Source organism: Chanos chanos, chromosome 8 (genome assembly GCF_902362185.1).
Source record: "Chanos chanos chromosome 8, fChaCha1.1, whole genome shotgun sequence".
NCBI lineage: Eukaryota > Metazoa > Chordata > Actinopteri > Gonorynchiformes > Chanidae > Chanos > Chanos chanos.
Window position 1 is genome coordinate 28757126 of NC_044502.1, and position 25953 is coordinate 28783078.

General features: G+C 39.5%; 1 protein-coding gene across 1 annotated transcript in view; it reads right to left on the minus strand.

Annotated features, from left to right (window-relative positions):
* nrxn2a (neurexin 2a) overlaps window positions 1–16157 on the minus strand; it is a 219570-nt gene extending 203413 nt beyond the window's left edge. Inside the window, exons 1-2 of the mRNA XM_030781149.1 lie at window positions 15518–16157; window positions 3885–3905 (exon numbers count right to left, since the gene is read on the minus strand). Coding sequence (XP_030637009.1) covers window positions 3885–3905; window positions 15518–16157 — 661 coding nt within the window. The remainder of the gene's footprint in view (window positions 1–3884; window positions 3906–15517) is intronic.
* Between the last annotated feature and the right edge of the window lie 9796 nt (window positions 16158–25953).

Sequence of the window (25953 nt, forward strand, 5' to 3'; positions counted from 1 at the left end):
AAAAGAAGCACTTTGTGCTTTTTTTTTTTTAGGGCCACATTCACACCATTCTCCTGACTACTAAAGTTGTTTTAAAAAAAAGTCTCTCCTGTCTGTGTACACGCATACACATATTTTAGAGAAGTGGGGATGCTCTCTTTGTGGCAGCATTTGTTGACTTGTTCCTGTATTCACGATACAGCTTGAGCTTGTAAGGACACAACATCATTCTCTCAACATAAATCTTGTGTTGTACATACTGCACATGGTTTAAATATGAGCTCGAGTGTAAACAACTACAGAGGTGGCTGAGCAAACCCTGGTTATATTATGAAGCCCCCATCAACCATTTTCCATGCAAATGACCCAAAAACTGGTAGGTTTCACTGATTACCATCCATTTTCCTTTGAATACTGACCTCTGACCACAAACTTATGAAGTATTTTGTCCCTGACAGATGAGAGGGCTACGATTTTCTAAATCAAACATGCTTGTTCAAGTCAACAATTAGACAGGTCAACTCAGGCAGTTAATTAGTCCAATAGTCACTGCTCTCAAAGCCTTGTGAAGTTGTATGGAAGGAAACAGCAGACCATAAATTCCAACAAGAAAATCAGCATGCTAAATTCTTAACATTTGACATCACGTGTGCAGACTGCTTCAGCAATTCATTGCTGCAATTATCTGAATCTGAAGTAATACATATTTGAGCAGTAATGTGTTAAACTGAAATGAACCTAATGAATTAGCATGATTTAACTCATGAATTTTCTCATTTTTTATAACAATTAATGAGACAGGGGAGCCCTCTACCCCACATAACATCCCTGCAAGGAAAAGACCCAGAGAACCTAAGTCATTTCAAAATGGACGGTGCTGAGTTGGTCACTCGTGTTGACTCAAAGTAAGACTCAAAAAACACAAGGACTCAAGAAACTTGTCAAACAAAGCATGAGATGTGAAGTTAGCACATTAACCAATAAAAGATTGCATAATGCCACTATTTTTTTACACCACTAAGTTGTGAGGACAACTTGGCAAGATGACTATGCATTTTTACATTAATATAAAAAATAAAGATACGACACAAATCTATCTCAGTAAATGGCTAACATGTGCAGCCAACCAAAACTGCATTTTATCAGAGCGCCCTGTTAGATAGCTAGTTAGTAACATGACCTGTTAGTGTATGATCCCAATGGACAAAGGCACACTGCTAAATTGAAACTTTCATTTTAAATATTGTCTGGTGTCTCTTTCATTATTAATAACAGAAGAACAGAAAAACAGTATCAATATAAAACACACAAAGCTACACAGGGGATAAATAAAGACTGACAAGGATAGGGTTAATACACCAGCACAGGGTGAACGTCAAAATTTTTAAAACCTCATAATTTCATAGAATATCCTTATTGTCTCCAAATGGTTTTAATTTTGATTCTTCTTTTAACCATTTAGGCTTATATTTCTGCATATAATATTTTCCTTACATGATTGTCAGATTCCGTATATGTACCTTATGCGAGAACAGAGTGCTACAGGATTTTTGAAAAAAAAATTGATTGATCAAGAATAAGAGCTGATGTTGCTAAATTAAAGTTAATTTTCTCCAGAACAGCTCAGTCATGGAGCATACATTGCCACAGTGACTTAGCCAGTTTTTGTGACATGAATAACTCCAAACTGAACCAAGATTTACCATGCTAAGCAGAGAAATCCCATTTTGTGCCCCCTTCCTTTTAAAACAATACACAATACATAAATACAAAATGCACACTAAACAATGCACACATTTCACTTTTCCTTGGATCTACAGGACTTAAACCTTTACATCTGATTTTGGTCTGAAAGCAACACACGAAAAACCAATTTGCATTCTTTTTTGGATTTTGGATTTTTTTTTCATCAGAATGGAAAGCAATATCCCACAGGTTTTTCTGGGTTTAAAAAAAATCATATAGTGAGAGTTCAAACTTCAAATTATAACATGGTTTGAATCTGACAACATTGCCACATCCTAATGCAAGCATTACGCCCTGGGTAAATTCTGTTATTACTTATGCTTCGTTCATTTGATCGTCAGTTTATGTGAAATCCTACTCAGTTCATCAAAGCAAACTGCCAGGCAATTTGAAAATATCAAATATCCAGTTTTTGTGAAACACAGACTTAAACTGTCATCAGATTAATGGTGGACAGATGATTCTTTGGTATATTCATGCTCGGGGGCAGCAAATGCGGTCATACTTTTAGAGACTAAATAAAACTTTTGAGTCAAATGGCTCCTCATACTTATAGCTTAATACTGCTAGACCTGGCCTGACTTGTCGTTCTACTGACTCTCTCTCTCACACGTATTTACCCATATAATCCTGACACTTCAGTTCTTAGCGACGAGACAGGAACTTATCCAGTGTTTTATATCACCCATAAACTGGTCCATGAAACAACATTCTCTGAAAAGTGAGAGCTTATTCTGCTTCTCAGCAAACTATCCTTTTAACAGTTGCAAATTTGCAATAATCAACTTTCTGTTGTCCTTTTAAAGCTGGACACATCATCAGCTTAGAAGTAAGGGGCATATTGCAAATCCAAAGAATTAAAGTGATAGTCAGAATGTTCCAGACTTTATTCATCCTTTGGTAATGCAGACTAGACTTATAAGTAGCTAGACTGTGGATACAACCAAAGACTAAATGCAGACAGCATACTGTGTATAGGCAACAATAATAAGGCAACAATACAGGACCTTTGGAGCAAAAAAAAGAAAGAAAACTTCAAGAAAAAAGTGGCTCTGTTCTGTTTGAGCAAGGCTGTGCTAATACAGGAAAAAGTACCAGAAAATGTACAACATAATATTATGCAGCCATGAATATTTATCTTTGTTACCTATTATATCAGTTATCTGTGGGACATCAGACATTGTTTGAGGAAAAGTAAAATTAAGAAAATCAATAAGTTGCATACACCGTAACCACCACCAACAGATTGTGGAGCAAACCCATCCACAGATAACACCATCAACCTATGCAAAATTTTTTTGCCCAGCAAAATTAGTGTATGTACATGTTCATCAGCGGAACATGTAAGTAGGAGCTGTAAGATCTTACTCCTTACGTGCTGTTGAGCCCTTCTCTGCAAGATTCGTCTGAAGCATTGCCCTCCCTACACTCTCTGGAAGGTCCACCTTATCTCCTTGTAGGTTATTTACAGCAGGGCAGCACTCATGCTGGCTGTCTTCAGCCACAGCCTCACATGGACTTAATCAGTCTAATTCTTAAGTAGCTCAATTAGAGCTCTAGGTCTGGACCTACACTTATACCCTCCTCTGACACCATAACTCAATCTGACTTCATGATTCTCCCAGAGGATCAACCTTTCCACTATTAAAAATGTTCCCAACTCCTCACTTTTAGGAACCTCACTGAAGACTAAGCCAGGAATGGAAGACAACCTCAAAAACACTTCAGAACTCACTCTGAAGAAGGCGCTGTGTGTCAAAATGCCAGTCCACAATTTTGTCCATTAGAAGTACTACAAACCGGAATATTCTGGTGAATTTACTCTTAGCTTAGTCTTTTTGTGCAACATCAAGCAAAATTTACCACTTTGAGATAGCAGGATGAATCATACCTGAAGCAACATTTGCCACATCTGTTGCTTCCACTCTCCACTGTACTGTCTTATGTAAGGCTTTCACTTGAGTATTTTAAATAATCTAATGATTTCATGATCAGAATTTTCTCATCTGTGGTGTTTGGGTTTGAACTCCAGTTATGAAAAGTGCACTACAAACAAACAACGCTGTCCTGAGAGGGATGTCAGTGACTAAGCAATGTGCCAAATCTGCTTAGCAAGCTGAAGTATTTGAGGTGGGTAAAGAAGAAAATGTTGGTCTTACCTTCCAAGACCTGCTGGAGAGCTGGGTGGAGGGCAAAGAGAACATGAAGGAGAGAGAAAAAGAGAAATTAATCAGCAATCAAACAAAATGGCATTTTGTTTTTGTGATGAACTACTTTAGCAAAGGAAAAAAAATCCCATTGAAATTTCTATTTCAGTGATTATTTGAAGAACTCTCCATACAGTCCCTTCCTGCTCTTTTTGCAGGCTGAATGTTGCAATTGACAAGTAGCGCAAACAGAAATTGGCAATAAAAAGTCCACATCCCATAAAAATGACAGTTATTTGACCTTTTTTTTTTACATGAAGTGTTTCAGATAGTAATATAAAACAACTTTAAATTAAATTAACATTTAAGCTTTGATATCTAATTCGAAATCATAGGAACAAAATGTTGATGTCATGTACCTTTATGCAAAATATGTTTCATGCATCAATTCCTCAACTTGTAAAAGTGAAACAAGAACCCTTGATAACAGTTGGGAAAACTTGGGTGGTGGCATGTATCATGTCAATTTAAAATTGTCACTGCCGAGAGCTTTCAATACCTATTGAGACCTTAAAAAAAACTGCAACTACCGAAAAGCAAAGCCTCTTGCATTAAGTTTAAAATACTAACATTTGCTTCAGGAATGGTCTGGCTTTGCTTTCTTTGGAGAAATACATGACTATGTATAAAAAATAAATAAATAAATAAAAATAAAAAATCTAATGCATAAAAGCTTCACCATTACAGCAGTAAATCATCCCAAACAACAAGAAAATATCTTTTAACCTGTTGTTGTTTACATAGTTTGGAACACCCAGTTCCACGTGCCACTGCACTTCTCTGTCTCAGTGCAACCCAAGCATCAACCATTCACCAGGGAAGTTGAAGACCTGTGCATGTGTGAAATCTGCATGATGCAATAGAAACCAGGTTCTTTTTACCACGACTACTACTATAATCGGTCCATGACAAGGACCAAAGAGAAACGGAACAGGCATACTACATTTGCCCCCTGAGAGGTAATGAATGCCCGTGATTCACAAAACCGAAATTACTACTGAAATAAGAACCAAGAGTAACGTTTAGCACACATGCTGTTTTAGTATGCTAAATCAGGCAGAATATGTACCTTTATTTAGAAAAGGGCTTGGATAAATCAAATTCACATTATTTGTTACTGAACATTCTAATTAAATCACTCCATTATTTCTTATTCTTTTGAAGATGGCTCAAAAAAGCCAACTTACTGTTATTCATAACTGAACTATCGACCATGTTGGCTTGTAAACTATTCAACTTTCCATTATTTTTATCAAAGTATTATTAATATCTAAGGATGTCACAAGAACCAGTACTTGGGTACCCATTGATGACAAAATTCAGAAATTGTAACAGCACAATTTTTTTTCCAATTAAAAATCAGTACCACATTCCTGTCTCACTGACAGCAACAAGAGGAAGAACTTAAGCACGTCCATCGACATAAGAGAAAACATGAAAAAACACATGAAAATGGGGCATAGTTGTGAAGCTGCATAACACGAGATGAAAAGACAGTTGTGTACAACATTTGATATGGCAAAGTGCTAAATTATCATACCTCATTACTAATAACTCGTTAGGTTAGGCTGAAGCTTACTATAGCCTCCATACAATTCAGTCAAGTGTCAACAAAAAATAATGGTAGCCTTTGGTAGCCTACATGCATACTTAGAGATAATAATGGCCTGTCACAATGCCAGTACATTTTGACTATTATTTGCACTTGGTGTTATAGTGTAAAAAATATTACAACTGGACATTGTGCAGAGTTTCTAAAATGTGAAATCAATAGTGTCATTGTACCTTTGTTTTTTCCTGAAAGCCAGTGTTACACTTGTTAGTCCGGATTCACAACATCATAATCCATATGTTTACTCTTTTTTTTTTTATTTTATTTCATGGCATTGCTAGGGTGCTGCAATCAGGAAGCTGTGCAAGAGAGAGTTTATTATTCTGAATGCCAGGACTGCTCTACTTGAATGATGGTTTGTTAAGTACCTGAAAGATATTTTAAAGCTACTGTTAGTTGTTGTATATTCCATATTTTATTACTGCTGAATGTTTTATATTATATTCCTGAATGGGAGCACAATATTGTTTACTTGAATAATGAAGGAGATACTCTAAAGCTGCTGTTTGCTTTTAACTATTAAATAGTTGAAGGGTACAAGCCATTTTTCTAGCTTTTATTTGTTAATGTTCATACAAAGTCTCTTAATAAAGACACTGAGGTATCAGGAGTTACGTAATATCACTGGTTTTGGTATTACCGGTGGTATTCTGGTATTGTGACATCCCTATTACCATCAACACTTTTTCCTCCAATGCTTCTCCACCTACAATTTTTGAGCTGAAACATCTATACTTGGCATTCATCTCTTGGCGGTACTGAAATTAGTTGCTATTTTCTGTCTAAGAAACACTCGAAACCAATGCCCCAAACCAAATTTCTGATAAAAAAAACTTAATGGTGATATTTCCTGAATTCTGTTTTTAAATGCTGCTTTAATGACCATATGACAATCTCCAACAGCCACTGTCTCCAAAGTATTCAGTCTATTAAAACTGAAACACTATAAATACACACATACACTAGACACACATCTACCAGTGTTACTCCTGCACACAAACACGAGCACGCTCCTGAAAACTACATATACCACACAGTCCATTAACACTAAACACACTAAATGCACACACACAGTCTAGAGGATATACTCAGATATACTCAAGGTATCAAAAGACCTAACAAAAACACACAATATAAATAAATAAATGTATATAATTCTGATTTTTTTTTTCAAGCTTATAGATTATTAACGATTTAAAAAGCATTTTTCCACTTTATATACTGTCGTAATATAGTTAACATATGCAGTTCCATAAAACAAGGATGATATTAAAAAAAAAAGCTGATTCATTATTGAAATCAGAAAATTAGAACTGTGATTGGTGTAATTAAAATGATGATCATAGCTGTTTTATAGCATGCATTTTCATTCAGATACTCATTTAGATAAAGCATTGTAAAGCCAATGCCCTAAGCAGTGGAGATGGGTCCACTGGTTTAGCTTCAAGGCTTTGATTGTGTTTCTTTCACTGTTACCAGTCACGCGAACCTGTCTGCCTTCCCTAGGCTTCCAAGATACCAGTGCATTTGTGAGTCCTATTACTTCACTTGTGTGATCATCAGGGAAGTAGCATGTCTGAGGGCATTTCGCACTGTTCACTCTCTGTTAATGTAGTGAACTGTTAGGCTCATGTACACTTGAAGCATTTGGCTGCCTCACAGGTCTGTGGTGGTAGAATAAACGTTTTCTCCACCTGCTCCACTATTCTTTCTCAATGTGGTATTGTTGAAAGGGCAACGCTACACCCGCAAAATGTTTGTGGCTTTGTAGCTCATATCTGGGGCCAATCGTCTGCAGAAACTTCATAAAACCTTGCCTCTCTACAATGTAAATGGGGACGATATCTTCCGAAATATGGACTGTCGCTGCATCTGTAATTTCTATCCGCTGGGGGCCTTCTTGTTGTTTGGGATAACACTAGAAAGTGATGCAGCTAATGTTATCTGCCTTTTAGCAGGAGTTTTGGGGACAAGACAGCAGCTTGTATTTTCAGCCCATAGTTTCACACATTGCTCCCATTCCACTAAGTGTTCTGTTGCAAGTGGTGGAATAAATTCGTCTTGCTGCCACTTTCACTTGTGATTGACTTTCCATAAACTTTACAATTTACATTGGTTTGTTTGATGTGAGACCCCTCAAATGACTGAAATGGCATCATCACCTTTCACTGGAACAAGCTCATCTGCCCAAGCAGTGATGCCTCCATGTTGGCATGGTGTTTGATGTCTCCGTCGCTTATCAAGACAAAAACCATGATGGGTTTTTTTTTTCTTTTATATTCTCCCATTGTTCACTTAACAGAGTGTGTTTAACTGTCGTTAAATCTTGCAAAATTTTGTACGTCACATAAAAACAATCATTTGAATTGTCTACACAGTAATCAGCCTATTCAATGCTAACAAAAATATAAAGTCACACCTATACTAATATTGCATTATGCACACCGAGCACAATTCAGAAACACTAAACATACTACATGCATAATTCCAATCCAATTACACTAACCAATTCAATCCTAGAACATTACCAAAGTTACCTCCCTGCAGTCATACCAGATTTATAATGTTTGTTAGATCATTTTCTCCAAAGGTACTTAATTGTAATAACAACAACAACAACATGAACTCCAGCTTGTATTTGCCAAATTTATGCCCAGGGGGTTTAAAATTGACAAAACTGTAGGGACTGGGAGCATGTCTGCTATGTGTAGCTAGGCACAATTTATGGGCCTCTTCCTCAGGTATAAAAAACCTTGATTTTCTTTTTTAAAATGACTAACAGATTTCCAAACCAAACCCATCCAAGTGTTCATCACGAATGCAAACAGGAGCTTTTTTAGGAGGTAAACCTGCACTGTCCCATGAAGAAATATAAAATTGTTTGTAAAGTTAAAAGCAATACTATTTTAGCATAAATCATTTAAACCAGTCATTAAATGTTCATTGATAGCCCCAGAGCATCATGACAGACACTGTCATTTAAAAGTAAATGAGGTAGCTAAATAAGTTTCTCTGTTTTATGTAACACTGACATCAAGATACTGTTCGTAGAAGAATGCGAAAAGTGAGATGACAGATGGCCATTTGAGACCGCTATAATTTATTTGAGTAGGTGTATTGCAGTACTGCAATGCACATTTGGTTTGTGTGGCTATAGCTCCACTCTTTAATTGCATAAGACCATAGGTGTGAGAAACATTCATTATTGGATCATCTACGTTATAACAACACATATTTGATTAGTGTGGTTTCAGCTATCCTACATCAACTAAACCTTATGAGACTGTAAACCACTGAGAGAGCATGTAAACAAACATGGCACAAACCCCCGATGGCTAGAATAAAAAAATACATTTATTCCGCATCGTACATAATCTTAGACACACTCGATCATTGCTCTTGCAGACAAACACCCATGGACTGCAGAGAGTGTGGAACACTCAGAGGTATTCTTAGGCCTGGTTTGGTGTTCGTGTAGTGGTGCCAAGAAGACACAGCAATCAAATTGTGGAGCAGCAACTAAGAACACTGACGGTACAATGAAGAAAAGAACAACAACAAAGAAACCTCACCCAGTGGGACACCTTATTGGAAAAACCTACGCTCTGACAGGGTAATAGTGCCTGTCTGTCATCCAATTAAAAAACAATCTATAAAGACACACCTACATTACCCACAGGACACACACATACACAGACTCAACAGACACTCCGGAAAACTATACAGCATCAACACATGCACGCGCACACACACACACACACACACACACACACACACGCACATCTTTTTATAAAAGTTCCATAGTAACCATTAAAAAAGATGCCCAAGTTAACAAAACGCTGCACACTGTAATAAACCTTTTACACTCAACATAAACGTAACACAGCACACAAACACACTAGTGACACACAAACTATACACACACTGTTAAAAACTACTTATACCATTAAGACACTGCTCAAGGCACTACTCCTCTAACACTAAACATACACACACACATACACACACACACACACACACACAAACCCTTAGATTTTATTGGCAGAATGCTCTGAATTCTATTCTGGAACACAGCCACGTGCCATTGGAAAACTGCCAATCTCCCCACAGTTATCAGCCTATTAAAGGTCACACACCATCAACACATACTCAACAGCTTATACTACACAAACATTCCTGAAAACTGTGCACAGACTACAAAGACACTACACATAAAAGACATTAAACACAAACATACTAAACACTATATTAATCACTGTATCCACCAAATAATGTATCAGTTAAGGGGAGTGTAACTTCCAAAACGGCATTGAGTCTATGACATCTTACCACACATACACTACACTTACACAAACATACACCTGGAGACTAGATAAATACACACTCACACAAACACACACACACACATACACTGTCCCAAAACATGCACACTATTGTTATTATTCAACAATGCTCAAGTCGTTGAAAGGCTTTTGGACAGAGGTTAAGGTTACAGACAGCCAAATAGTTTGATTGTCACATAACTAGTGGGCAACCCTCTTTGACTGGTTAATAAACATGGCACCAAACCATGGTATTTGTATAAGAAAGAAGACACTCTTGGTAGCAATGAAGTCACTGGGTCTTCTAACAGCACAATGCAGAATACTTAAGAGGCCATTAATTCAAATTGTGCATAGCCCATAGCACAGAGAACAGCCTTTCACTCAAGATGCTGTTATTCTTCATATACTAGCCTTATTATTTAACAAAAGAAGGAGAGTGCAGTGTAGGAGATAATGGAGGTCAGTGTTGACACTGACATTTCCACTGGAAAATTCATACGAGAGATAAGCGACCTAACATTGTCTAAACAACTCAAAAAAAATGAACAATATTAGCAGTGACCCATGTTACTTTCACCCTGCCCTCCTCTATCCCTGCATAATGGTGCAATAACAACAGACTGATCTGTGCTGACAGTGAAAGAAACAAGCCCCATTTTCCACTTGTTTAGTCAAAATTAAACAAACACTACGCTTATCCAGCTGATCAATCACAGGGCTAAACTGCTGTTCTATCTACACACTTTTTGTATCACCACAATCACTATCACCACAATCACTGCCGCAGGAGTCGACCCTAAGACCGGCTCACACCCTTTCAGTTTCACATGGTAATTCAATATTAACTGTTAACCCAAAACTATTAATCGATTAAGGTTTGTTTAGTGATGGCTAATTAAACAGTCGTAAAGCATTAACATCTTTATCACAAGCCCAGAGCATCATTGCTGCTTTAAGCGACCGAGGGCCCATTTTTATCTCTTCTCTTAATCTTTCCTTTTGCAACCAATTACACAGCCAGCCATTTTACAAATCTGTCTTAACTCTTTCATTTTGCAAATTAGGACCAAAAAGACTGGTCTACAGCTTTGCACACAATGCCAACACCACTTCACACATTCAGCGTACAAATAGATTGGATACATCACACACGACACACCATAATAATAATACACCAATGGCCAAGCTAATGAAAGAAAACAACCTTGACTATCTACAACCTGACTATCAGGAGTATTACTATGAAGCAAGCCATTACAGGCCCAATGTGTTCAAGCCAAATTAAGTTTGTTAACAAACTTTACTGTCTAGTTGAAAAATTCGTTTAGAGAAAACCAACTAACCATAGGGTCAAATATCTCTATTTATTCAGCTGGCTTCACAATACATATCCTCCTTCAGCTTTGAAAGCAGAACCACACAGTTTGGCAGAGAACTTCATCTAGTTGTGGAGTAAGCTGCTTATCAGAACATTTTCAGTATTCCAATTTCATTATTTTCATTAATATTAACGATTTTATACTGAGGAATTACTCACAGATTTAAATTGGTTGAATGATCAGAAATTCAAATTTCTCAGTGTTCTAACACCTGCACTTCATGTAATTAGTCAGACTGCAGCTAGACAAGCTGAGGCAATATATGTACTACTACTGTAAGTACACTTTTACTGTTACTTTTCAATATATATCTTCTTCTTCACTCATACAAAATGGTTCCTCATTCCCTCATTCCTTCACTGCACTTCCATACCATTAAACATACTATTAAACAACCATCATTCAAATAAATACATCTACTGTTGACAAATAAAGCTAAGGTTATAATTAGTATAATTACTATATCTCATAACTGCATAGCTACCCTGTTACTTTTTTTAACTCTTCTTTCACCACTACCCTCACATGGATGCTGCTCGTTATCTTTTCTTTTTCCGTTTGTGAACTGAACACATTAGCGGTCTCTGAATATATTCACTGAGGCACAGTAGCCAAAACCTGGCATGGCGAATCTCTAAATCACTCTTGCGTTTGTGTTTGCTGCTTGCTTGGCTTTATGTTACGGGCACCTCTAATCTGTCAGTCGACAATAAATCACCAGGGCTGATATAACCTTTACAGGCACTCCTCTCAGCTTTCGTGCATTGGTCACGCCAGAGAGAATTGTGATGAATAAAGTCAGCGTATAAGAGCAGACAGTGACAGTATCTAACGCTTCTAAAATTGCACTTGAATTAGCCAGGTGCATCAAGCTAAACACCACGAGTTCTAAGCAGTAATGCTGTATGTCTCTCTGAATGGTCAGAACAAAATATTTACCCTTGTTTCCTAGCGTATCGACACGTTTAGCTGCTTTATCTGAAAAACTCATGCAAACTAATCATTTACCTAAAGATTTCCACTTCCTGCTACTCATAAACTAAATGTAACTGAGACGTTATCCTACACATCAACACAAAAGTCATTTTTTCATCTACTGATAGCGTTTTTAAATTAAAGAGATTTATGAATGAGCTTAAGTGGCTCACTTGAACAAATCAATTAAAAAGATTTAAATATTCAAAAGAATTTTTAAAAAGATATGTAATCTCTCAAATAAAATGTGAAAGAGTCAGTTTGTGGTAGTCCCTTTCCAACTTTATGTTTCTAAAATAAAAGCCACGAGCAAAACCAGCCAATGCCCTCGATTGCGGCGTGATGGGATTCGGGTATCTTGGCAGAGCCTAAAAGCAGATCTGACATGCTCCAACAACTTCTCTTTCACAAACAAATGGAGAAAAAAGGCAAGCAATATGTCTGACACAAAAGGATCCCTCTCCACATGCTAAAAGAGACAGAGAGCTAGCATTCATTCTGACCTTGGAGAAAGAGGGTGTAATAACAGCTGGCATGCTGACAGACCTTTTGAGCTTAACTTGATGAAGGAGAAGATACAGAAGATACAAGAACCAGAGATAGGGGGCTTGAGGGAATTCTTGCGAATTTCATCATTCTATCCAAGGCTCTTTTTCTTTCTTTTTTCTTTTTCTCCCCCCTCCTTTTTTTTTAACAATCATCATGCCACATAGCTTACGTATGACAATGGCACTTGTCAAAGGCAAAAGTGTTCTGTCAGTCCTTGAAACAGTCGAAACCACTGTCACAACCATGTTTCCAAATGTTGTCACTCTCTTCAATACTGTACAAACCTTAAGCTATTTATTAATGTCTGGCTACACCGACAACTTCATGACACTCCGTAGTCACACTTTATGTATTTCCAGTGTGCATCATATAATCCGTTACTGTTGAAGCCTCTACTTCCTGGTAAATAGCAAAAAAACTTGACAAGCTTGAGTAATAGCCAAAATACCATGGCAAGCAGTTTTTCTGGGGCCTAAAGGAGAACTCACTTGGAGAACAGATGTCTCACCCTTGTCCTTTGTACACCGCAGCAGCAGTGGGGGCAAACCCAGACTAATTTGTGTTGGTGAATGAGACAGACTGGCAGCCTACATTACTTTCAGACTAGAGTCCCCAACACACTTCAAAACAAAGTGAATCCAATACTTTTTTTAATAGGCATCTTCATTCACTACAACCGGATGCCCTCTGAGCTGACCTTTCCCTGATAATTAGTTAGAAATTCTAGTTTCTAAGTAAATTCGTGTGTGTGTGTGTGTGTGTGTGCGCGCGTGTGCACGCACTAGCATATTTGTGTGTTGGGACATGTATGCAAGCAGAGCCTTGTTTGTCCCTTTAATGGATGTTTTCCTGTTTAAAAGGTCTTTCATTGATTTATTAAAGAGGCAGTGAAATATAGAGCAGAGTTTGTATCCATGGTCTCAAAAATAGAAACCTGGAGTTTTGTTTATCTAGAGCTGATGTTAACTCCATGCAAGTCATCCCATACTCCGTTAGCCTGCTCTGAGATGTTCCAAAGATGGTGAGAGTGAAACAGAGGATGATGCTGGGCTTATTTATTGCTTTGTCCTACTTTTCCTCTACGCTGAGGGCATTCTTAATTGATTCTGCTGGCTCTCTTAGCTAAGAGGATAAAAAGACAGCGCTATGTTCACTTGGGAGGTACAACAGAGAGGTCATGGGATGTGGTTCATGGGCATGATCCAGCCAAATTCGACAAGACATGCATGCAGCAACCAGCTCCAAACCATGCTGACCATCTCAAACAGTTCTTCGGATGACTGTAGCTGAACAAACAGTCAGGCTTATAAGACGTAAGTAAGTAAGATTCTCAGTTTCCTCAAAATTATAATATTAATTACATTTTCCTTGGGATACACGTTATTCCTATGACTGCATGATATCCAAAAGCAAGAAAGGAAAGACTTATGGCCAGGGGGGTATTTCAGAAAGAAGGTTAATGAAAACTCAGAGTTAGTTAACTCAGAGAAAGTAGCAACCCTCCTAATAGAGGAGCCCTGTGGCTTCAGTCTCCTAGCAAAACAAAGCCATAGGGCTCTTCTATTAGGAGGTATACTACTTTGAATTAACTAACTCTGAGTTTTCACTAAACGTGCTTTAGGAGGACTGGAGGAGTTTCACCCAGCTTAAGGTTGACAATCAGTCCACGGAAAGGAGGTTTGTACTTGATGGTGCGGATGTGAGGGCAGAAAGTCGTACATCCGGTGGAATGCCTCCAACAAACACCCCCCAGGAGTGAAAGAACTGTTTATCCTAAATGTTGTTCTTTAACACAGTGAAATCCAATTTACTGTGGAATGCTATCAAGAGCTTTCATAATATTTTGGTGGATCCTCATCTCTGGCATCGAAGTTTATTTTATTTGAAGTAACATTTTGCCACAGACAAGACAGATTCCGTGAAGCTGCACATTCTGCGTTTCTGTTAAGCTGAGAGCAGAGGTAAAACCTGTCTGCATCACCACCTTCCACACAACGAAAACAAGAAAAACACACTTCTTGTATGACACAATTAACAGAAGTCTGAATGGACTCCTACATCGCTATGAGATATGACATATGAGAAATAGGTCAGATTTGATATTAAGTTTAAATATGCTGTGTCTTGAGTGCATCACTTAGAGAGAGTGTTTTCTATGTGCACACATACCACTTACACTCATTTCTCAAGTGTTTCCAATATGACTATCAGGCAGGTTATGTTTTTTTTCCCCTTCAGTTTTTCAGCTTTTTAAATTCAACCTTTAAAACTTGTTAATAAATTCAATTCTAACACCTTTTCTTACCATAGTCTGCAAAATTCTTTTCCATCCTATCGCATGAGTAAACACACCAGCTCTCCTAAAGATGCCTTTCAAGTGCTTACTTCAAAGATATGCCATTCCAACATTCCGTTCCACTGGAACACATCTCTGAGGCAGTTAATATCTCCTGCTAGCCTTGAAATGTCTAACATTCTTCCATAAGTGAACTTGATAGACCTCCAATCTCAGATGATTTAAACACATCTAGAGGACAGCCCACAATCTCCTCACTAACCTTTCTCAGTAGTCAGGTTGAATTTCCAGCTGCGGCAACCAAAACACTCCTAGATAATAATAATAATAAAAAAAAAACTTTGCAATTCTACATCTCTATAGAATTCCATTAAAATCTAATGCTTAACCTTTGGAGCTTCTTTGCTCCAAGCAGTGGGAAAAAAGCACCTGATTCAAAAGCATCTTACCTTCGTTGCAGTACCTCCCCCTGTAGCCAGTGTTGGTGCAGTCACAGAGCACTTCCCCTTGGTGGATGGAGCAGTAGCCACCATTGCTGCAAGGATTCTGTTTGGTACACAGGTACTCCAAGTCATTTTTCACTCCTTGCCCATCCAGGAGGACTGGAGGAGTTTCACCCAGCTTAAGGTTGACAATCAGTCCACGAAAAGGAGGTTCGTACTTGATGGTGCTGGATGTGAGGGCAGAAAGTCGTACATCCGGTGGAATGCCTCCAACAAATAGGTCACTGGCCACCACCATTTCCCGCCTCTTGGACTTGACCTCGACGGTCTTGGTTTCTCCGTCCACCACCAGGGTGGTCTCACGGTAGTTACGGGTGAGCTGCAGGCGATGCCAGCGTTCATCATTAACACGCGTCTCCATGTGCAGTGAGGCTGGCTCACCACAGTGGATGGCAAACCGCAGGTGTGGCCGGCCCTCGCTGATCAGCAGCTCCAGAAAGTCGCAGTTGCCACCGTCGTCCAGGTAGAGCAGCACTGCCCGACTTATGTTGGTTTTAAGGGTGAGGCTCAGCTCCCCTGTGGCCCCAGCCTCCCAGGGGCCGTAACGGAGCCACTGGCCCGGGGCACCCTCAAACTCCAGCGCCATGGTCAGTGTCACCATAGCCACCAGCAGGTCCAATAGGACCAAGGCCCGCATCGACCTCCTAACACACCTGCCCTTCCTTGTCATCATCTTCTGCCTGCTCTTTTTTTTATTATTCCTCAGTTTCCCTTAATCCACTGCAGCAGGGATTTACACACAGTCCAGAGTATTAATAGATCTGTCCCCTTCCAGAAAAAACTCAGCTGAAATAATTCGGTCCCAGTCCTAAAGCCCTTAGTGTTTAACAGTTTCCTTTGCGCTGATTCTCCATCCTGATTCGCCTCGGAGTCTCTCCATTTAGGAATACTGATGAGAGTTCTTTAAAAAAAAACACAGAACCCACAGCACAGACCATTCAGCTCCTTATAATCCAATTTTTGACCTGAACAGTTTCTGGTGATGTGAGAATTATAGCAGGCAAAGCTTTAATTTACACTGGAGTGTTTATGGTTGTTAAAAAAAAACAAATGCAATATGAATACCATTTACTCTTGCCAAATATACTGAAATTTCCTCCTGAGGTGGTTCTGTCAGCTTACCACAGATCAAAGAGAGTGAGCCAAGCACGGACACACGCCATTCCCACAATCCTTAGTGAACTGGGTTTCTGAAAGACAAAAAAACAGCATATTATACACACAGTCAGAAGCAGAAATGCACAAAAAATTGTTTACAATGGTACCACTATGCGCACAGCTATCTGTCATGTAAAATATGGTTGGTATAATTTCTAAAAAACATCTTTGCATTGTGGTGAGAAGTGCATTCTTCCTACATGTTAATGTTTTTTAACACAATATATTCACCATGTGGAAACAGAGCCCTTGAGGGAAATAAAAACCGATCACTAATGCAAGGCAACAGACTGGAAATCTGACAGACCACCCCCTTATTCGATTTGCAAATTTTCATCAGTTCATCTATGAATATTCAAAAATCACTTCAAGCATAATGCTTCAGATTCCTCCATGGCACTGCTCTGTGTTCTCCAACATGACTCATTCAATCAATACATCTTTTGTATTTTACCAAAAGACAAACAGACACTATTAATCTTTACCCAACCATGACACAGTCATGACGCTTTGATTTAAAGACGATGCAATTTAAGGAAAAAGGATGGAAACGATATCTACTCTGATCGTCAGCAGGACAGAGGAACATGATAGACAGGCTTCTGATAAGAAAGAGCTGCTGCCCGGCACCGCATCACACAGGGTTGCTTTTCCAAACACAGTGAAAGCACACAGACTGGCACAGAGACAAGATCCCAGCACCGTATCCAACACAGAGCCTTGGACACTACACAACAGCCACTGCCTCAGTAAACAGAGGTGACTGTCAAAAAAAAAACCCCAAAAACATACAGATACAACAACAATATCCAGCCGGCAAGCGGTTTCGGGAAAAAAAAAATCTAATTTGATCACAGCTTAATTTCTCATTTGATTCCAATTAATTATCATGATGGTGCACAAAAGGACCTCTCAAGAACGACCTTGAAAGCAATAATGGTCTCTCTCATTTTTCACTGCTGGACTCAAAGACAACCATACAGAGCAAACGGTGAAAAAAAAAATACAAATCAAAAAAAGATGGTGAAGCCTGTTCATTGACTTGAAAGAGAAAAGATGGAAAAGGAGAGTTAAAAGACAAGTATGCTGAGAGGCTAATAAAGATGCTGCATCTATGACGTTTTGGAAACCATTTCAGTTACATGAAAGAATAATATGTCTTATATTCCTCTCAGAATTAGTCGCAATATTGATATATTCATTTCTTTCTCTTTCACAGATGTTTTCATACAGTTGGAATATTGCAGGGGAAGAATAGAATGTTCATTACAGACCGCGTGCCCAGAGGGAGGGGAAAGATAATTGGAATGAAAAGTAGCTCAATTTGGAATCAAAGTAGCTACTGTGACAGACACTCCATTGCTATTCCAAATTTACAGTCTGCTGTAAACTAATCATAATACCAGACACAGGGTGTTTTCTTTTTTGCCCCTTTTCTTAAACTGTCTTTTCAAACTTGATTTGGCTTCTTCCTGCGATCAACCACAATTGAGAATGCCGTGCAGCACAGGATTCAGGACTTAAATCTGCAAAAGAGAGGATTTAATCAAAAAGTCTGAACAGAATATTTGCGATACATTTATCACCTTAATTTTTGTCTCTTCAACCACATTCAACAAAGGCTTCTTAGCTCTGTGTAGTAACAGCCTGTAACAGTGTAAAATGCAGCTGCCCACAATACTGAAAGAGCTCTGGGAGGGGTTAAATCCACTGGAAATAATCACTCTTACTTTCATTGGAGTGGTGTCATTAAAGTTATTATCTCCCCTCGACAACAATGGCTTGCTTCTCCGCATATACAAAGAGGACGGAAGTGAAATTTGAATTCTGTATCTGTATTTATCCACACATTTTTATAGTGGACAAACATCCATTTCATATGTTATGCGATCGTGTGCATGTTTTTTTTTTTTTAAATGTTCAACGTGCGTTTAACCAATGCTGTTCCCAGATCAAATCACAAAAAGAAAAAGAACATAGGGACTGGTGAGCAGAAAAGCCAGTGCTACCGACAGAGACCATTCATGTACCATTTTAGAGTGTTTAAGTGAACGTCTTGCTGCAAAAAATAAGAGCTACCTTTAGTCAAGCTCATATTTAAAGATCACACTTGAATTGCTGCATTTATGTTCAATTAATGATCCTGGTTATGCTCGACATCCTCTCCTCTCTTGCTGTTCCCCTTAATTAGCCGAATCAAATCTGTCTGATTAGAAACCAAACCCTCCTTCATCATCCACCCACCCACCACGCAAAAAAAAAAAAAAAAAAAAATGCAGTTTCCAGAAAAATCTGTCCCCCTTTCAGCATCCATTATATGGTGCCTTGGAACAGCATTAAACTGTGAATGGCAGATGGTGTGGCCATGACTGATTCAGTTGTGTTGTGCATTCTTCAAGTAACTAAGGCCATATGACGGAAGATAATTGAGAAGAACTCGGTGGCCGTGCTGGGGGTGGGGTGGGGGGTGGGGGATGGCCTGCTGCCCAGACTGGGGGGGGGGGGGGGGGGGGGGGGGGGGGGGGGGGGGGGGGGGGGGGGGGGGGGGGGGGGGGGTGTAAAAACTGCCTGTGGTCCCTTCAGAACCACCAGCAGCAGGAACTGGCAGTAACCATGGACAGCAGCCTCATCCGATGATTACTCCCCTGGCAGCACGGTGGTCAGCGAACTAGCACAAGATGCAGCCAAAAATCCCATTTAAGCTGGCCTGTACTGAGCTCTGAGCACTCCATAAGCCAGGGTCCTGCAAAGAATATGCTCTCTCCACCTGTCTCTTACAGAAGTATACTTCCCAGTCGGATCAAACTGGAGTGTGCGAACCACTGACCATGGGAAAAAGATGACCTCCCTAAGGGCACAAGTCTTCTTCTGGTTGTATCAATCCCTGTTTAGTTGTGTTTCTTCATGTCGCTAGAAATTGTTATACAAAGAAAAACAATAAGGTGTGAAGTAAGCTGTGGTCAAGATTGTAGCCCCCAGCTAAAACATTCCGCTCGCCAATTTTCAAGCTATTTTAGCTTACAGATAACCCACAATGCCAAGCAGTCAGCAATGCTATCAAAACTAGAATCAGACTCCCACAGAGAGTTTCAGAGAGTCAAAAGCATTGTTCATCATCAAGATGCTACTTTTTTTAAGCAGTGAAAACAAAAAACCAAAACACTGCGTTTTTAACCGCTATATAACACTTTCACACTGTTCCCATAAACTCAACATATTATACATCAGAGAGTGCTCTGCAAGAGATAGAACATCAACAAAGAAACATGGAAATAAAATGTCATAATAAGCTCTCCTTCTCGTATGAAGCACTCTTCAACACCAATGCAAGGGGAGGCCTCAACAACATCTTCAGACAAGATCTGAAAAGTGGAAGAATTTTAATGCATTGGAATGCAACAGAAATAGTTACTCCATTAAGAACAGGAGAGAGAGAGAGAGAGAACAATTTAATTGCAGCAGTTTGATGATGGTAAAAACTTTCAGACTACAGCACAGGCTGTGTGCGTTTCTTGAAAACTGTTCCAAACCCACACAAGCCAAAAGCGAGACCGGGCTCTTAAACCCTCTTGCAGGTGTTTTAAACGATTGCTTTGTCCCAGAACACCAAGCAAACAAACATCTAGAGCTGTCGGGAATATGTCAGCTTCTCTGGCCTTGGCAGCAAGTGTGAATAAATAAATAATAAACACTCATCTGGCCAAACAAGGCGCAGGGAATGAAATAACCCTGAGAGACGGCATTTTTGATTGACAGCTGCCTTGACTCTGGCGACAGCTGCACTGTCCGCTCAATGACAAACTGTCATACACATAATCGTGGGGTTAGTCACACAAGATCTAATTACCATTTTTTCATTAGAGCTCTCCCCTACTTTTCGTCTTGTAGGAACTTAAAGTAATTGCATTGTCTAAAAATACAAAACAGACATCAGACATCAGGTGATAAACAGAACACGTGACTCTTCATATTTCTGGCATAAGAAGAGGAATAATTAGAATTAGCTAAAGTAAAGTGCGTGGTGCATTTTGTTACTTTAAAAAGCCCCTGCGGTACGAAGCCACTGAGCTGTGAGGATGGTGTGTATGAGTGTGTGTGTGTGTACATATATATATATATATATATATAAAATGTTCCCCGAAGTACTGCAGAGTCTGCAAAAAACAAGTTATTTTGCTGTGTCATTCCTCTATCTGTCATTCTGTGGAGAGAGCGAACAACAGTTCTGTCCCCACTTCTCTCTTCCCGCTCTCCCCTTCTGTTAGAGCTCCGTCATTAGAGACCCAGTGGTCTAGGCTGGGGCGGAGGAGGGGTGAAAAAATGGGCAGAGCGGGGGCAGAGTGGATGCAGTCCTCTGGAGGCCCGGCCCTGATGGAGTGCTATGTCGAGTGCAGGAAGGGCGTGTGGGTCAAGACCCAATAAGATCCACTACGGATCCCTCCAGTTGTGCCGGGCTCTCTCATTTGTTCCCTGTCACTTCCAGCGACCCCGAACAGGAGCCCTCAGCAGCCCAAGGACCAGATTTAAAAAAAAGAAAGAAAGAAAGAAAGAAAGAAAAAGAAAATACACAGGTTTCATGCTTTGGGGGGGGGGGTGTCATACAGGGAAAAAAACACAGAAATCAAGGTTTCAAAATAGTGATTTTTTTTTAGGTATTCAAGGAAAAAGATTTGCTCCTACAAAACATACAAAAATGATCATCACTCATTCAGACAGAGATGGCATGGTTCTAGCATATTCCCTTTAATCAAGTGGGAATGACTGTGGCAATTCTTGCAGTCCCATTTAAACACCACTTCAGACCAAAGTGAACAGCACTCTTCACTCAGCCACACTTATATATCCATACATTTATTCATTACAAGAAAATGTAATGCAATGGACTCATCCTCCACTAGTGCTGCTAGTCAGAGTTAGTGTCATTCATATGCATGAAGACTCCCGCAAACCTTATGTATCTCATCAACAGATGTTTACATATTTCAAACACATTTCAAACACATCAGCAGATCCCAACTTTGGAAAGCATTTGAAGCATCCCCCGCATCAATAATAATAAAAAAAAAAACCTTATGAGTCACGTGTGATTTGAGATCATACAGAGGTTTTGTGAGTGAATATGCATTGATGCCACTTTCAAATCCACACCCCCCGCCCCCCCCCCCCCAAAAAAAAAACAAAAAACAAAAAGAAAACTAGCCCCCTGAACATCCTTCTGCTGAGCTGTATAAAGTGCCCCAGACAGCAGATGCAGTGGTTGTGTTCAGCTCCATACACTCCCACTCTGCTCCTCCCACCCTCTCCTCCCTCTCCCTGTCACTGTCTGTGGGTGCAGCAAGAGGAGGATGAGCCCTGCGGCACCACCAAATTAAAGAGGGTAGGACGGTGCCAGGAGAGCGATGGTAGGAGCCATTTCAGACACAAATATGCTGACACAGGCAAGTGCCAGACACAGACGCATACGCGCATCTGCAGAGGCTAATGGACCTCAACCACACAGGCCCTCAGAGAGGAACATAGGCTACATATGGAAAAATAGAAATAAAATTAAAAAAAAAATAAATCAAAAAACTGAATCTCTCTGTTGTACACACAGCAACGGAAAAAAAACTTAGATCTGTCAGATGATTCAAAAAAGAAAAAAAGAAAAAAAGAGATGAGACATGTCTTTGATGAGGTGATTCATCTTGTATTGAGTTTCATACAGATATGAAAGTTTATAAGACATGCTCATACCCCTAAAGACATCTGCCCTGTTACTTTAATGGTCCTGAAAAATAAAGCATACCTCATATGCTTATATAAACCACAATTAACTAGTTCTGAAAAATAAACAACTGAGTGTCAAAGTGTTAGCTGATTAAGACCACAAATTCCTAAATGTATCGTTACATCCCCATAGAACATAAAAAGACACATGACAAGAAAAAAAGGAGTAAGAAAACATAAAAATGTAAGGAGGATAATTGAAAAAATGAATGAATAAGTGAATTTATTTTAAAACTAGAGCACACACATACACCAAAACTGAATGAATGGTTAAGGTCAGATCACTGGTGCATCTTTCCATATGTCTATGTCGAAACAGAGGGAGCTGACATATTAAAGAGCCATGCACACAGTCTGAAATGATAGCGTCCAGGATTCAGTGCATACAGTCAGAGTTAGTGACAATGACTAATGGTTTTGTATGGGGAAGAGCCAGAGCCTTCGGGAAAGACGCCATGCGTGATTAATCAAAATGCTGCATATGTAAGAAAACGTTTTCAGCCGTGGCACACCAGGCTCCGCGTAGTGATTTATGGCACGAACCGTGATCTCTGGGTCGGAGGTTAACATCAACAACAGATACAAATTTAATGACAAGGAAAATCTCTATCACGCAAACAACAACAATGCTGAGGGGGGAAAAAAACAGCACGATTTTTCCCTGTCATTAAATTTCTATCTGTTGTTGATGTTAACGGATAGAAATTTAATGACAAGTGAAATCTCTATAATACAAACAACGCTACTGATGCACAGATGGCAACCAGCAGATATTTTGGAAGATACTAAAACTACGATTTGGTGTGGAAGCTACTTCTATTAATCCAATACGCTACTGCTTCAGTTAGGTCTGCTTCTACGGAGGCTGACAATGAAAACAACAAATGTATTGTAACTACCATTAATTAAGGATTAAAGTCTGTAACAAATCCAACAGGCTTACCATTATCCAATATTCAGTTTTTACCGCTAATGGAAAATTGGAGGAAGTCAGTGAGCTAGTATGACCAGAAACTTAATCTCACTAATAAGCAACTTGACTTCACAGGCACCTGAGCTAATCAAAGAGCGAAAAATCCAAGAAAGGTAGTCCTTTCAGTAAGCACACAACCATGTAATTAATAGGGCATTAGTTAGAATAAAGGCAAAAACTCTCAAAAGGATGCTCTACTGAAGCATGCAAACAAAGAGGCAAGTTCAAGTAGGAAAGCGCAGCGGCCTGCCGAAGAAGGGAACACAAGGAGAGAAATCCAATGAGCTCTCCATCTCATCAACTCAGCTGAAGCCATGCCGAATCTCACGACTCTCCAACACGACTTAGACACACGCTGTTCAGATCATTAAAGTCAGACTGTGTCTTGGCGCTTCATAAGGAAAAGTACTCCAGTATTTAAAGCTGCACTTCATGCTACACGAGTCTCTTTGTTTCTCTGTTCTTTGTGACCTGTTGCCTTTTAATGCGATATGCCGCAAACACTAAAGCAGCCCATGAAAATAAATTTGAGCTTTGTATAAAGCCGAATGGTGGACAGCAGTTGGAGCAATAGGATTTTTACATTTTGCCACTAATGTGCACCTTATTTTAAACCTGCTCACAATGCTATCTTGTATTATTCATCAGTGATTCAGACTCTGTACACGTCTTTTCACTTAATATCCAAGTCAAATGAACATGATTTTGTGGTTTAGCTTGGACGACGCTACGTCTTAACTCCTTAAGAGGGCACATCACTTTCAGACATGTAATGCTCTAATGGAGCTACACAGCGTCCTTTTTGGAGAGGATTGTCTGTCACTTTGCATGCATCTCCAGAGAGTACATCCCTCCATTGCCTGAGAGGTATGTGCTCTGTTGACATTAGGCTTTGCTTCTGCTCTTGTGTTTCGCATTGACGCTGAACTAGGCTAGTGGTCTAGTTTCATATTTATTTGGGATATCAAGATTAATTGGTTCGCCGCAATGTCAACATAGTTCATGCTCAGAAGCACTGCACCTTTGGTCCGCGTCGTATCTGCGCAAAATAAAATCAACGCAAGAACAAACCGACAAACAGAAGATCTGACATTGGTAACCGAACCTAACAGAGACAAACAAAAACACCTACTGTCTCCTTTTACACTGAATATTTTTTAACAGAGAAGGGGAGAAAAACAAGAAATAATCTCTACATGGCCAGCAGCCAAAAAATCCCTGTGTTGCCGAGAAGCAAATGTGACCTAATGCTCATAAATTATTCTGATGGTGGCTCTTGGTGGCTCTGACCACCTGTGGGGGGGTGGAGGGGTGAGTGGAGGGTTGCAGAGTGAGGACAGAATGCAGACCTCCAGAGTGACCTGATGATGTGGCACACATGTGTGACCACTGAAAATCCACGCTGCAGGATAGTGGGCGACCTTGCCAGCATGTTCCTGGGCAGAACGACCTTGGGAGATACGAGGGGTGTCTCTGACATCGAGCCTGACTTGCTAAATTAAAAGACCAGAAGGCGTCACAAAGTCCTCCCTGCTTGGTCTTTGGCAAAGAGGGAAGGCAACATGACAGAATGGCACAGAGCAGAAAACGACATTTGAGCCAGACTGCTAAACAGTGTGTTGCTTCCACTTCAGTTCCATGTTACTAATAAATAGGGACCTACCATTCAATTCTTCTGAAAAGAAAAAAAAAAGAAAAGAAAAAAAAAATCATTGCTGCCTCCTAGTAATTAGGACACATTTTAAACATGGTCTTCTAAAAGCATATTCATCTAAACATCCACTTTCAAATATAGCTTTGGTAGAATATTCTGGAAATGATGATTTCTAGTCGCATTCATGAAAATATTTTCTGCCCCCAAAGTGAAAGAATGTTATTTAGTTTCTTACCGTTTTAAAGTAGCCCACAATTTGCAATAATCTTTTTGCTGCTAGCTACTAGTGCCCATTTTATGTTCTTTAATTATGTTCATGTGATTATATTTATTAAAATGACTGTAACTGCCGTCTAAGTGAAATGCCATGAGTCACAGCAGAGTGGCTGAGGCAGGTAGAGACGAAATGAAAGAGAAGCATCCTTTGTCTTGTCCTGCGCCATAATGTAGCACATACTGAAGGAATGAATCAATGCCAACAGTAAAAGCATGTCACAGTAAAACAACTGTACACTTCACAACAGCAATCCATCATAAAGTCTTCAGAAAAATGTCATAAAGCAGGACTGTAGACAACCGATGATAAAAATTTGCTTAATGAAGCATTGCAAATGAATTGCATTACTCACTGTGCAGAACTCAATTATTCTGGCTAGTTCTGAATTACAAGGGCTACTGCCATAGATGCGGACAATAACAGTCATGAAACTATACGCCAAGTCCTAAATCATTTTTATAACAGAGGAGTCAACAGGGTTGACCATTAAAGTCAAACCTAACTGCTGCTGTCAGGAATGCTGGTGGCCAAGACCCAAACCTTCTCTCTCC